Source organism: Tachysurus fulvidraco, chromosome 22, assembly GCF_022655615.1.
Source record: "Tachysurus fulvidraco isolate hzauxx_2018 chromosome 22, HZAU_PFXX_2.0, whole genome shotgun sequence".
Classification (NCBI taxonomy): Eukaryota; Metazoa; Chordata; class Actinopteri; order Siluriformes; family Bagridae; genus Tachysurus; species Tachysurus fulvidraco.
Window position 1 is genome coordinate 17,729,547 of NC_062539.1, and position 13,763 is coordinate 17,743,309.

The following is a 13,763-nucleotide window of genomic DNA, read 5'->3' on the forward strand; positions in this document are numbered from 1 at the left end:
CAGAATGTAAAACGTCGCCCATGACTTGAGACTGAAGTTAGTTTTTATTCATGTTTTCCATGAAGGTTTAAAAATAACAGAGCTGTGATTTAATGCAGAATAAATCTGTAATTAAAGAGCATGAGTGTGCATTGTGTCCCGTGAGAAAAGAGGGGGAGTCGGAGGGAGGGATGAGAAAGAGAGAACAGGGAGGAGGAGGAGGAGGAGGAGGAAGAGGAGGGGAGAGACAGAATGGAAAGAAGTTGTGTTGAGGAATTTCGAGTCCAGTGTGCAGGGAAAGGTTTTGGTGTTGTGATGGGAATGAAGCAGGAGCTGAAGTCTTGAGGGATTTGGGGAGGTTTTGGAATTAAGAAGAATCTGAACTTTTCTCCAAAAAGCAAAAGAAGACAAAAACTTTTTGGACCTTCACTGAAACTCTGGATGGTCATCACAAGCAAGCGTTTGTTGTTTAACTTTATATTTGTTTGCTCGTGGATTCTTTAGGACTTATAAGAAGATTAAAGTGCTGCTGCATCACATTTCAGACTTTTTTTTTTTTAATTGGTGACTTTTTGTGCACTTTTCGAAACTATAAAGGAGGAAGTTAGAAGAGGAAAAACTGCTCAAAATAAAAAAAGGACAAGAAAAGCCAGCTGTCTAAGAGCAACTTCAGCTCCTGTGTGAGTGTGTGTGTGTGTGTGTGTGTGTGTGTGTGTGTGTGTGTGTACGCGCGCGCGCGTGTGTGTGTGTGTTTTTGCGGATATGTTTAAAAAGATGCGGTGATGTGACACCGATAAAAAGAGACACTGAATTACAACAAAATAAACAAAGGAACCGAATCGGAACCGAATATGGATCACTTCAAATTCAATCAGTTTTTTGTCGTTTATGTGGCACTGCTGCACATCCAAGCTTACAAAACTGTGTCAGGTAAGTAAATACTTTTGTTACTGAAAAGCTACTCGTGTTCATATTCCGAACCGAATCTGAACCGGCTCGGATTCGATTCGAACCGCTAATCAGGGTTATAAAAATAATTAATCAAGAAAGAAAAAAAACAAACAAACATGATGTATAATAAAAGTAAAGAAGTCACATGATACCTAGAAGTTTAAACAGATGAAGATTATTCACAAATACGGGTTGTTTTTATACTGAACATTATTGGTGAATCGGAATCATTTGAGAATCGAATCTCAGTGGGGTTTTTTTTTTTTTTTTGGATTAAATGGAAAGATTTGTTGCACCTAAGAGCAACTAAGAGGTTTCCTTGTGGGTTTAAGTGTAGCCTGATACCCACAAACCTTTAGCTTTCTAGTAAGTTCACAGAAGTCCAACAGGTTTAACCTGCAACAGGTTTCATAAAGAAGTAAGAAAAAATAGAACAAATAAAAAAAGGATGTGTAACTTTAATGGTACACTACAGGTTAATAATAAATAGATACTAAAGGTAGAAAAGATACGGTACGCTTAAGTCTACCAACCGGGTGACAACAAGAACAACAACACAAGCATTTAACCCAGCATCAGACATCACACTGGGGAACAGACTTTAGTGTGACGAACGCATTAAAATCAGTGCATTGTGCTGATTCATCAATGTTCAGGAATCCTGTGGACAAGTGTAGGACAAGTGGAGAGTGACAAAGCTGTGAGTCAGGACTGATACACCCGGGAAAGAACGATACATAAACAGGGTTAGAAAGGCAGGAGGTTTGGGAACGATCATATTCCTCCCAAATTCAGAGGAAAGGCCTGTAACAAGACGGGAAGAAAGACAGAAATGAGGAGGGTTGATAAAGACAGAGTGGTTTGTTGTTCTCTCCGCATGCACTGTTGTCCTTGGCGCTTCACATTTCACTGTTATCAACAGGAGGGAGTGGGGATGGATGACTGGGAAAACGAATGAAGAGCGAGAGAATGAGAGAGTGATGAGGCATGATTATAGAGTTTATGTGTGAAGCTACATACTCAGATAAGGAAATGATCTGGAATGGTTACAGGCTTAATGTTATGCTGCAGAGGGAGGAACAATAAAACGACTATATCAGCTTTAGCATAACGATCGTACGGCACATCACACGAGATCTTCTCAGCCGACTTCTCGAAGAAGTTAAAAAGTCAGCGTTATTTTTCTGACCGACCTTCTGTTCACTAACTTTATGATGAATGTAGACTTTAATACACCAAACATGGGCTGTTTATTTCGAGTCTAGGCTTAGATCATTTCTCAGAGACATAAAAGGAGAAGTACCAGAAGATACCAGGCTTTCTGACAGGAAGGACCGCACTAAAGCAGAGAGAGTGCTCAGTTATGACATGGCTTTAATAGGCCTCATAAATTTCATCTTAGAAGATTTACACAACCCTGATAGTTTCAGAGTAAAGTGAAGCAATGGGCACAGGTTAGATAATGAAAGTGCCACATTCCTGTCTCAAGACATTTATTGAGCAGTTTTGTTTGAACTTCGGCAACCTAAACTTGCTGTGTTGTCTTGGATGGAAGGATGGTGATACCGTCTCTCCCCATCAATCGCTGCTACGTGACCACCGATCTGCTAGATAGTTTGGTTGGCTACGTGCCGAATCTGCTAGATAGTTTGGTTGGCTGTCGTCTCCAAAGCAGCACACGTTAGCTTTGTCTTGGCCAATAGTAAAAGGCTGAATTTCTCACTTCATGCTACTTGCTTTAATTATACATTAATTGGATTTAATCCTTCTTAAAGCTGCGTCTTTCCCTAAATGTCTCTGTCTCTGTTGTGTCTTAATGCTACTGTCTGGCTGCCATCGATAATCACTGTTTGACATGTATGTCAGCATTAATGACATGAGCACAGAGATCCAGAGGGGCGAATGATCTATGGGAGCAGGGTCGGTGTTTAGAGACGTGATGTCAAAGATCAGATGGTGTGACCCAAGATGAGCTAAACTATACTGTTTGCTGCCGAGCAGAATTAGACATCCATGTGGTATCTTTCTAATTCTCTCACTGGGTGTTATCAGGTCCATGCCAGCAGAGGAATGTGAAACAGTTCTATACCGAGACAGAAGACAGGGAGGATTCCAGTGATTCATGCTGGCTGTATTTGTGGCCTTGCAAGCATTTGATGGAGTGCAGATTGTCAGTCCTCGGTCTGTGTAGCGTCATATAAACCCGTACTAGAGTGGCTAAGTGATATTTTTGAGGTTTGTGTGGTTGTGTTTACATTGTAGGTTCTTGACCCAAATTCATTTCGGCTGAAGATTATAAAAAATAATCCAGCAAAAAGGTGAATTTTTTTATTTCAGGTACTGTCTGTTACTTCAAGGGGGGGGGGTGGGGGGGGGGCGCATAGAAGCCATGGGGGAGTATAGAAGCCTTTATTATCACCACATATACATTACAGCACAGTGGAATTCTTTTCTTCACATACCCCAACTAAGGAGATTGGGGTCTGAGTGCAGGGGCAGCTAGGATACAGTGTCCTTGGAGCAGGGAGGGATGAGGGCCTTGCTCAAGTGCCCAGCAGTGGCAGTTTGGCTGTGCTGGGCCTTGAACCCCGATCCTCCGATCAACAACCCAGAGCCTTAACCAGTTGCGTCACCACTGCCCCTAAATTCATGCACAGAGAAGAAGTTCCTTTAAGAAACTAACACCAGTTAATCACATGTCAAGAAGTCTGAAGTTTTCTCAAATATACCTCAGACCAGGTATTCCAGTAATCTTCCTAGACAGACTATGAGGTTCTCTGGTCCCTTGGCGGTTAAGTAAAACCAACCACTGACCGTTTCTCCGTGTTTTTGTCTTCAGGCTTGCATTTCAAGCACAGCCCAGGAAATATAACTTCATCGCTGGGGAAGCCGGTGGAGATGCAGTGTGTCCTGATGATGGAGGAGGGTGATGAAGGAGAACGTTCTACAGACATTCAGTGGCACAGAGAAGGGGAGCTGCTCGAGTACTCAAACACCAACCAAGTGGAGATGCCTTCCGACGACGAGACATGGCTCGTCATCAGTACACTTCGGTACACTGTGCACATGCTGTATAATTAAAAACCCCCCCAGGGATGTTAATTATGCTACGAGACTCATCGCTAAGTCTTGGTGTTCTTTTTACAAACTATATTTAGCTGGCACTGTTGACAGAATTTTAGCACATCCTGCATTTAGTTGTTAGCACTGATGTAGCACTGGTGTAACAGGAATCTGATGTACGACTGGGATTAATGTCACTGTGTCCGATCTGTGTATCAGTTTGTCCATAAATCCACTATAAATTAGTCATATTCAGTTATGTATGATGTTCTCACATGCTAGCAATACATCTTCTAGCATCGTTAATTAACGATTGTAAAGTTTTTACTGTTTTATACGGTTAGCAGTTAGCATTAGTTAGCAAAACAGATTAAAACGTAATACGTAACGTGTGATTAGTTTCGTATTTATAGTGCTGTTATAAATAATCATATTCACGTACTGTATGTTCATCTATAAACAGAATATAAGAGCTCTCTGATTAAAGATTTCACTTGTGTGCAGGATTTTAAAGGTGCAGCTTTCAGACATGGGCGCTTACCGCTGCGCGGTGACCACCGGGGACGAGGAGACGATGTCCGCTGAAGGACACCTTCAACTGGAAGGTAAATCTCAGTTGACTGTGCATATCGTTGACACGTGCGGTCTAAAGAAGGGGAAGGAATGCCGTTTATCTACCAGCGTTGGCGTACAATCTGACTCACCGAATCTTCTTGTTATTGTTAAGCAACAGTTTGGAGTAACCGGTTGAGTCAGTCGCCTTTGTGCTTCATTCAAATTTGTAAAAGCCTTCGCTGTATCCCTGCAGTATGTGAGCAGATTCGCTCTTAGTCCTTTCAATCAGGAATGTTTGTTTTCTCCTTCAGAAATGAGACATGTGTTAGAACTGGATGAGGATCACCGGCACATGTGTGTGATTTGGTTTGGTAAAGACACTCAATTTTTCCCTCGGACCTCCTGGATTAGGTGTTTTGATTCTTGATGGGCATTTGCTAAATTCCAGGGGTTTCGTTACCATGACGTAAAGTGGGCGTGTTTCCGAAAACTACGAAGGACAAAACAAGTCATACAGGTAGATTTATTTTAGAAAACAAATAAACAAACAAAGGAGGGGGAGGCACGGTGGCTTAGCGGTTAGCACGTTCGCCTCACACCTCCAGGGTCAGGGGTTCGATTCCCACCTCCGCCTTTTGTGTGTGGAGTTTGCATGTTCTCCCCGTGCCTCGGGGGTTTCCTCCGGGTACTCCGGATTCCTCCCCCGGTCCAAAGACATGCATGGTAGGTTGATTGGCATCTCTGGAAAATTGTCCGTAGTGTGTGTGTGTGTGAGTGAATGAGAGTGTGTGTGTGCCCTGTGATGGGTTGGCACTCCGTCCAGGGTGTCTCCTGCCTCGATGCCCGATGACGCCTGAGATAGGCACAGGCTCCCCGTGACCCGAGAAGTTCGGATAAGCGGTAGAAGATGAATGAATGAATGAATAAACAAAACAAACAAAAACTATGGTTAGGATTAGGGTTAGATTATCAAATAGGCCACGCCTACCTGATGATGCAATATCTGTTACGCTGTTCTGAAATCCCTGGAAAAAAAAGTGCATCCCGTTCTTGATGTGTCCTCTGTGCTTCCCAGTTTACTCCTGGAACTGATTGGCATCTTTAAATTGTCCAGAGTGTGTGTGTGTGTGTGTGTGTGTGTGTAACTGATGGTGATGGGCTGCCATCCCGCCCAGGGTGTCCCTGTGACCCCGTGTGAGGTCAGTGGATAAGAAATGCACTTCTTAGCTCAGATCCCACAACCACAGAGCGAGTGTAGACATTCTGTGACCTCTGGGAGCTCGTGTATGTGGAGGAGGATGGATAAGAGCTTAGGTAGAGAGAACGTAAAGGAACTTGAAAAAAAAAAAACATCTATTTTGTTCCCTAGTTTCTGTTCCTTCAGTAAAACGTGTTTAAATGTATACAACTAAAGCAGAACAGAAGGATCGGTTACAGAAGCTGTGCTGCTTCTTGCTTAACCATCTTTTTCTCTCTCTACATGGAATGGCTCAGATTTGTTCACTAAAACCATCTGCTGGTTCACATCCTCACTGCATCCTGATTAAAAAAGAAATAAATTAATTAGGAAACTTTTCAGTTGTGTTGAGGCTCTTGGTGTGTATTAACCTTCCATGTTATTGTAGATCTGTTTTTGCTTCTATAAAATGTCGACCTAGTTATAATTCTTCTTGTATTGTTTCTTTTCCAGGTCTCCCACATTTCTCTGTTGAACCCTACCACATGTCCGTAGTGGCGAACACGAGCCTGAGTCTGAAGTGCGTCGCTCACGGGCCTCCTGACCCGGTCCGGATCATCTGGCTTCAGGACGGAGCTCCTCTCAACACGCTGGACGACCCCATGGCTCTTTCTCCGTCCCGCCTCAACCTCACAGGTCCACTACATTCTCCATTTAGCAATATGTTAATACGGCTTACTTTAAAAAACTTCAGTGTCAGCGACATAATGACAGGTCTTCCATAATTATAGGAAGGACCTCCGACCTCCGACCTCCTGCCACCTATAAACTATATATATATATAACTGGGATTCAAAAGCACAATCTACATTTTAAATACATTCCATTTTAGGCTTGAAAAGAAAATATTCTGGAGTTTATTAAGATATTAAAAGTCTGTTAGGTTTCATTTCTGCACAAAAACAGCCTCTAGAATGCAGATAGATAGATAGATAGATAGATAGATAGATAGATAGATAGATAGATAGATAGATAGATAGATAGATAGATAGATAGACGGACAGACAGACAGACAGACGGACGGACAGACAGACAGACAGACAGACAGACAGACAGACAGACAGACAGACAGACAGACAGACAGACAGACAGATAGATAGATAGATAGATAGATAGATAGATAGATAGATAGACGGACAGACAGACAGACAGACAGACAGACAGACAGACAGACAGACAGACAGACAGATAGATAGATAGATAGATAGATAGATAGATAGATAGATAGATAGATAGATAGATAGATAGATAGATAGATAGATAGATGCACATTTCATGACTTTTCTCTAAATAATATTTTACAAAAATATGACAGAAAGTATGGAAAGTTTCACAATCCATTAGAAAGTCTTGCCAGGAACCCTGATGTGTGTGATATAAGGGAAAAACATGTCGTATAATGTTTAAAAACTAAATCAATTTTTCTTTAAATAAAGATAAAAACCTTAGAAATAAAAAAATACAGTTTAAGTCGGTTAAGTGGAATCAGTCATTTTGTTTATATGAAGACTTTTAGATAAAGATAAAGAACGTGTGAATATTTTGTATATAAGGTCATTCATGAATTATGATGATGTTTCAGTGCAACTGTGGAGTTCCCATAAAACCAGAAGTAGGATTTTTTTGTTGTTGTTGTTTCGAAAAGGAACTTCGTGTGTGTGTGTGTGTGTGTGTGTGTGTGTGTGTGTGTGTGTGTGTGTGTGTGTGTGTGTGTGTGTGTGTGTGTGTGTGTGTGTGTGTGTGTGTGTGTGCGTGTGTGTGTAATTGTTTTCTGTTCTGCTGAAAAGAAACACACTGACATCTCAGTTTAGGAAACTTCTGTAACCCTTTTTGTAGCAAAAAGCCCAGAGAGATTAGTTTTCTTTGTGAAAGGCAGGTCAGATTTGGTGCAGGTCTGATCCGGGCTTTTGGTCTGATCGGGTCTGATCCGGGCTTTTGGTCTGATCAGGTCTGATCCGGGCTTTTGGTCTGATCAGGTCTGATCCGGGCTTTTGGTCTGATCGGGTCTGATCCGGGCTTTTGGTCTGATCAGGTCTGATCCGGGCTTTTGGTCTGATCAGGTCTGATCCGGGCTTTTGGTCTGATCAGGTCTGATCCGGGCTTTTGGTCTGATCCGGGCTTTTGGTCTGATCAGGTCTGATCCGGGCTTTTGGTCTGATCGGGTCTGATCTGGGCTTTTGGTCTGATCGGGTCTGATCTGGGCTTTTGGTCTGATCGGGTCTGATCTGGGCTTTTGGTCTGATCAGGTCACGTTTGGTGCGACACTGAACTTTTGTTAAAACCTTCTTAAGGCCACATGTGACAAAAATAAGTATTTGAACATTCGGCTAAATTTCACGAGAGTTATAAATTAATCGCTAATAATAATAATAATCCTATTTTTTTAATAGTATTCTATTGAAATGCTGAATAATTGTCCCTTATCCACCTTATACACTCGGTGCACACACACACGTCCTCGTTCCTTCACCAAATCAATCACAGACCTGATCCTTATTCAAACACAGCGTCACTACAACCAGTTTTTCAGAATATTTCAACACAAAGGCATTTCGAAGGCGCTGCGTTACTATGTCACTACTATGTTAGTGTGCTAGTTGTGAGAATTTAGAAGCACGAATGGGTTTTTGTTTGTTTTCCCACCTGCCAGTATTCGCTATTGTGGCCGGTGGAAGTACGGATTGTGTTACAAAGAAGAAAAAGAACGTGAAACTTCACACTATCGTGTCCTATTCAGTAGCTCGCTTTTAGCAGCACCGGCACGCTACGCTCACTACGGCTCGCTCCTCAGAAAGTGAGGTATATTTGCAGTGCATGATGGGAATACAGTGTCGGTGTCAGTGCGAGCGCTTAGTGCATGAAGCGTCCAACATTCCACCTTTTATTACAATACATGAATTACGTTCGTTCTTGTTGTACAAATTTTTACAAAATGGTATAGAATAGTGCACAAGTCCGTGATCTGGGACGCAGCTTATCTGTGTGTCGTCTCTCGGGAATTTGGCTGCTGTTCTAATAACAAATAACTAGACAGGAAATGTAGTAGCATTTGGGATGGAATCAAGGTTTAAGATTTAGGTCTTTAAATCATTTCTAGGTAAATGATGTGTGTTAGTGCTTTTTAAACTGAACACTGGGGCTCAGAAAAACTTGTAAAAATGCTTAAGATCAAAAGTGGGGTATATTACTGTCACTCAATACACTCCACACACACACACACACACACACACACACACACACACATTTGTTTTTTGGCTGCAGGCCAGCTCGAGTTCGCTCAATAAGAATCTGGCCTTCGGTGGCCGCTGAAAGAGCGGCAGTGTGAAGGGAGATAAGAAGAAAGTTTGTCGGGGAAGAAAGAGAAGGAGAAGACGAGCGAGCGCTCGTTGAACACTTGCCATGCCAGAATGACCGACGTGGTGTCTGTTGTAGTTCCAGCTGCACAGACCTGCAGCTCTGAGCAATGACTCACAAAGACGAGAGAAAAGGATAGACAGACTGGCGGACAAAAATGAGGGGCTGCTGAAGGGGCGAGTGGCTCTGAATCATCATGAATGGTTGACCAGTGGGCACACTCACAACACTGGAATGGGACGACTCATACCCACACACACACACACATACACACACACACACACACACACACACACACACACACACACACACACACACACACACACACACACACACACACACACACACACAAATCTGTTGGCTTCTAACATAAATTTTAACAGCTCTGTTTTTTACCTCATACATTAAATATGCATTTGCCGGCAATCGGTTCCATAAGTAAGTTATAAATATATTCAGGACATGTTGTTATATAGAAATAATATATCTTCATATACATTTTTAATATATTTATAGTCTCATAACCAATCTTTCTTCTTCTTGGGAACGGAAACGCACCTCGTTACAGTATGTTATAGACAATAACAGTGTTCACAAGACCCTCACACCGGAGACTCATCTTTTCCTCTTCATTCCCAATTAAATTCATCTCCGTTAAATATTAACCGTATTGGAAAAAGCGTCAAAGCTGCCGTTATAGAAAACGAACCAATCGGAATCGAGGATCCGACATGGCTGCGGTCACCGTGGTACGTTCACCGTGCGGAATTGTAGATATTACTTTCAGTTACCTCGATCATTTTTGTTATTAGGGCAATATACGAACAAATGGATAGTTCACATGAGCTTCATATTAACACCACTGTATATTGGGACATTCAGGGTTTCAGGGAAGGAAACCGAACGGGCCGAGGTTTATCGAACATGTAGTACACAAACACACATGTACACACAGCTTACACACTCACACAAGTCAGCAATATTCCCCGGACCTCGTGACCCTCTGACCCCAAGGCTCGGCCCTGGTACAATGGAGGCTCAGTGTTTCTTAATGACACCCTTGAACATCAGTTTTTCAGAATGTGCCAAGATTCCAGTGTGTGTGTGTGTAAGTGTGTGTATTAGTCACCCTAGAAGACAGTGTGTGTTTCACTGGGTTTTGTGAATTTCTCAATAAACGAAAAGCAGAAGCGACACATTTGAGCTCAGCTCTTTTTTTAACCCTCACGTTGGGTCGCAAACTTTTTTCCTTCTCCTTAAACCCAGATTTAATAAACAACTCAGACCAGACTGAATGAAACAACATCAGAGCGATCGTCTACTAACTATAAGCTTTTTTTTGTCTTCTTCTTCTTTTTCTTCTTCTTCTTCTTCTTCTTCTCTCCTATTCCAGGACTAAACAAAAGCAGCTCTTTCTCCTGTGAAGCCCACAATCGCAAAGGTGTAGCATCATCCAGCTCTGGAGTTATAACGGGTGAGTTCTTTTTCTGCGGTTCCTGTGGAACTGAGCTCATCCTCTTTCACATCCTTCATTCCTTCTTTTTTATTCTTTTTGTTGAGGTTCACTCACAATAAACACGTCACCCATTTTTTCTGTTCTTTCCCTTGCTCTGTGTGCAGTCCTCCCTTCTCAGCCACAGGATCTTAAAGAAGTGGAAATAACTAATTCCAGCATTCGTCTGTCCTGGTCTCCAGGTTTTGCAGGAATTTATACCATCAGCCTCTGCACAGTTCAGGTATAAATGCATAAATAAATAAAAACGTGTGTGTGTGTGTGTGTGTGTGTGTGTGTGTCTGTGTGAGTGTGTGTGTGAGTGTGTGTGTGTATATATGTGTGTATGTGTGTGTGAGTGTGTGTGTGTGTGTGTATGTGTGTGTGTGTGTGTGTATGTGTGTGTGTGTGAGTGTGTATGCGTGTGTGAGTATGTGTGTGTGTGTGTGTGTGTGTGTGTATGTGTGTGTATGGGTGTGTGAGTCTGTCTGTGTGTGTGAGTGTGTGTGTGTGTATGTGTGTGCGAGTGTGTATGTGTGTGTGTGTATGTGTGTGTGTGTGTGTGTGTGTGTGTGGTGTAATGTGGTGGATGTGATTGAGTTGTGTGGTGTGTGTGTGTGTGTGTGTGGTATGTATGTTGTGTGTGTGTTGTGTGTGTGTGTGTGGTGTGTGTGTTGTGTGTGTGTGTGTTGTTCTGTTGTCTCTGTGTGTGCGTGTCTTGTGTCTGTGCCGTGTTTGTGTGTCTGTGTCTCATTTGTTGGAGTGTCCTGTGTGTGTGAGTGTATGTGTGTGTGTGTGTGTGTATGTGTGTGAGTGTATGTGTGTGTGTGTGTGTATGTGTATGTGTGTGAGTGTATGTGTGTGTGTGTGAGACTGTTTTGCTTTTCCATCCAACAAAACAAGTTGAAACGCTTTATTCCCCAGCTCTCTCTCTCTCTCTCTCTCTCTCTCTCTCTCTCTCTCTCTCTCTCTCTCTCTCTCTCTCTCTCTCTCTCTCTCTCTCTCCCCCCCTCTCTCTCTGTATATGAGTGTATGTAGAGTTCTATCTTGTATTGTTGGATCAGGTTTCCCCCTTCTCGAGGCCCCACTCGTCCCTGGTGAAACTCTTTCTGTCCATGTGTGAATGAGTAAATGTGGGTCTTCGATCCTCTGCAGTCCTGCACCACCCCGAAACATCTGGTTCTAATAAAAGCGCCCCATTTTGTGCCCCTAGAATCCTGAACCCTAAGAGGCAAACGAAGGGGTTCGGTATAGGAAGAGAGGAGGGGAAACAAATCTAAATGTTCTGAACCTGAAAACCTGAAAACCTGAAAACGATACTGTACCTTTGGGGAAAAAGTGAAAGAGTAAGGAATGTGAAAGAAATATAAAAATGACAAAAAGAGGACAGGATTGAAAGGAGTCTGCGTTTGACCTCCGAGAAGAAAGAAAAACAACGAACACAGAAAGATCTTTGGAAGTGTGAGACAGGCCGGAAGAATGGCCTAGAAATATATGACTCACAATCCACAAGTGTTTGTCACTTGAACACCGCTGTTTATTTTGAACCGATTCTGAATCACTGAACCATGACTCACTGATGACTCCTCCTGCTGCTCGCGTGAGCCTCAGAACTTTCTGCCCTCTCGGTCCGAGATCTTCCAAACAACGACAGAGGCTTCTCGATTAACCGCAGAGCTCTGATTCATACACCGCTCCACTTACCCATTCATCCCCTCGTCTGTGGCCACTCGTGCTCCATTTATCACCACTCTGTTATCACCGTCTTGGGTTTCACTTGGCGCGTGACTACGAGTGCTGTCGATCGCTTGCCATATTGGCACTGAAGTATCATGCCTGAGAGTATAGAATATCACTGAGTCATAAGCACCATAAATCTAGTTTATAGTTCATATCTGTGGAACATGAATGAAATAGATTGTCAAGGTTGTGCCATTACTTGTGATGCGGGTGATAATTAAACAATAACCGACCCCCGTGACGAGCAGTAAACAGATAGCTATAAGACGAACATGTGAACTCGATCAGAGATTAGAGATAAAAGTGCAGATGACTTTATGAACATGTGATAAAATATGAAGTTTAAATGTGGGAGAGGGAGCACGGTGGCTTAGTGGTCAGCACGTTCGCCTCACACCTCCAGGGTTGGGGGTTCGATTCCCACCTCCGCCTTGTATGTGTGGAGTTTGCATGTTCTCCCCGTGCCTCGGGGGTTTCCTCCGGGTACACACACTGGTTTCCTCCCCCGGTCCAAAGACATGCATGGTAGGTTGATTGGCATCTCTGGAAAATTGTCTGTAGTGTGTGAGTGTGTGAGTGAATGAGTGTGTGTGTGTGTGCCCTGTGATGGGTTGGCACTCCGTCCAGGGTGTATCCTGCCTCGATGCCCGATGACGCCTGAGATAGGCACAGGCTCGCCGTGACCCGAGAAGTTCGGATAAGCGGTAGGAAATGAATGAATGAATGAAATGTGGGAGATGTATTAAATAGTGCCAGAGGATTTCAGGGTATATTTGGTCGCGTTGTGAGGAAGTCCAGCAGCCACTGGACCAGGTATGTTGTCTGATCCAGCAGCTTTGTGCAGCGGCTTTCCGCACTCTGGTTGGAGACAGGTGAAGGACCTGGTCATGAAGATGGGGTGGTGTCTTCTGTGCAGGAGTGGTGTGGTGGTGTTGTTGTTGTTCAGCAGAGTGTTGTTGTTGTCTGTTTCAGGGGTGTGTAGTCGATGATGGTCTGGATTAGAGGTCCTCACGGGTCAGCTTAGATCCGAAAACCCGAGGTCCGACCCGAGACCCGCACGGGTTCGGGTCTAAAAGTCACACGTGTGCCTCGGACACGGGTCGGGTCTAATGATAGACGCGTCGGGTCCCGGGTAATTTAAAATGAATGTGTTTTTACCGAACGGACCCGAGAAGACCCGAATTACTGTATCTCATGTGTGTGCCTCGACTTGAGTCCTTTTCCAACCTCTCCTCTGTTTGCCAAGACCGCTTGTGACATGCGGTTGGCGGTAAGCTAATTTTCGTTGAAACAGACCTGTCAATCAATTTTGAATCCACACTGTAGCGGTTACTTTAGTGTAGCATTACGCAACATTCGGGTCGAGTCAGGGTAAAAACATTGCCGTCGGGT

At 43.3% G+C, this 13,763-nt stretch overlaps 1 protein-coding gene across 1 annotated transcript in view; it reads left to right on the forward strand.

Annotated features, from left to right (window-relative positions):
* Positions 1-228: 228 nt before the first annotated feature.
* Positions 229-13,763, forward strand: part of LOC113653223 (tyrosine-protein kinase receptor UFO) — a 31,972-nt gene continuing 18,437 nt past the window's right edge. Inside the window, exons 1-6 of the mRNA XM_047806045.1 lie at positions 229-909; positions 3,770-3,983; positions 4,498-4,598; positions 6,239-6,421; positions 10,533-10,613; positions 10,760-10,875. Coding sequence (XP_047662001.1) covers positions 831-909; positions 3,770-3,983; positions 4,498-4,598; positions 6,239-6,421; positions 10,533-10,613; positions 10,760-10,875 — 774 coding nt within the window. The 5' untranslated portion in view covers positions 229-830. The remainder of the gene's footprint in view (positions 910-3,769; positions 3,984-4,497; positions 4,599-6,238; positions 6,422-10,532; positions 10,614-10,759; positions 10,876-13,763) is intronic.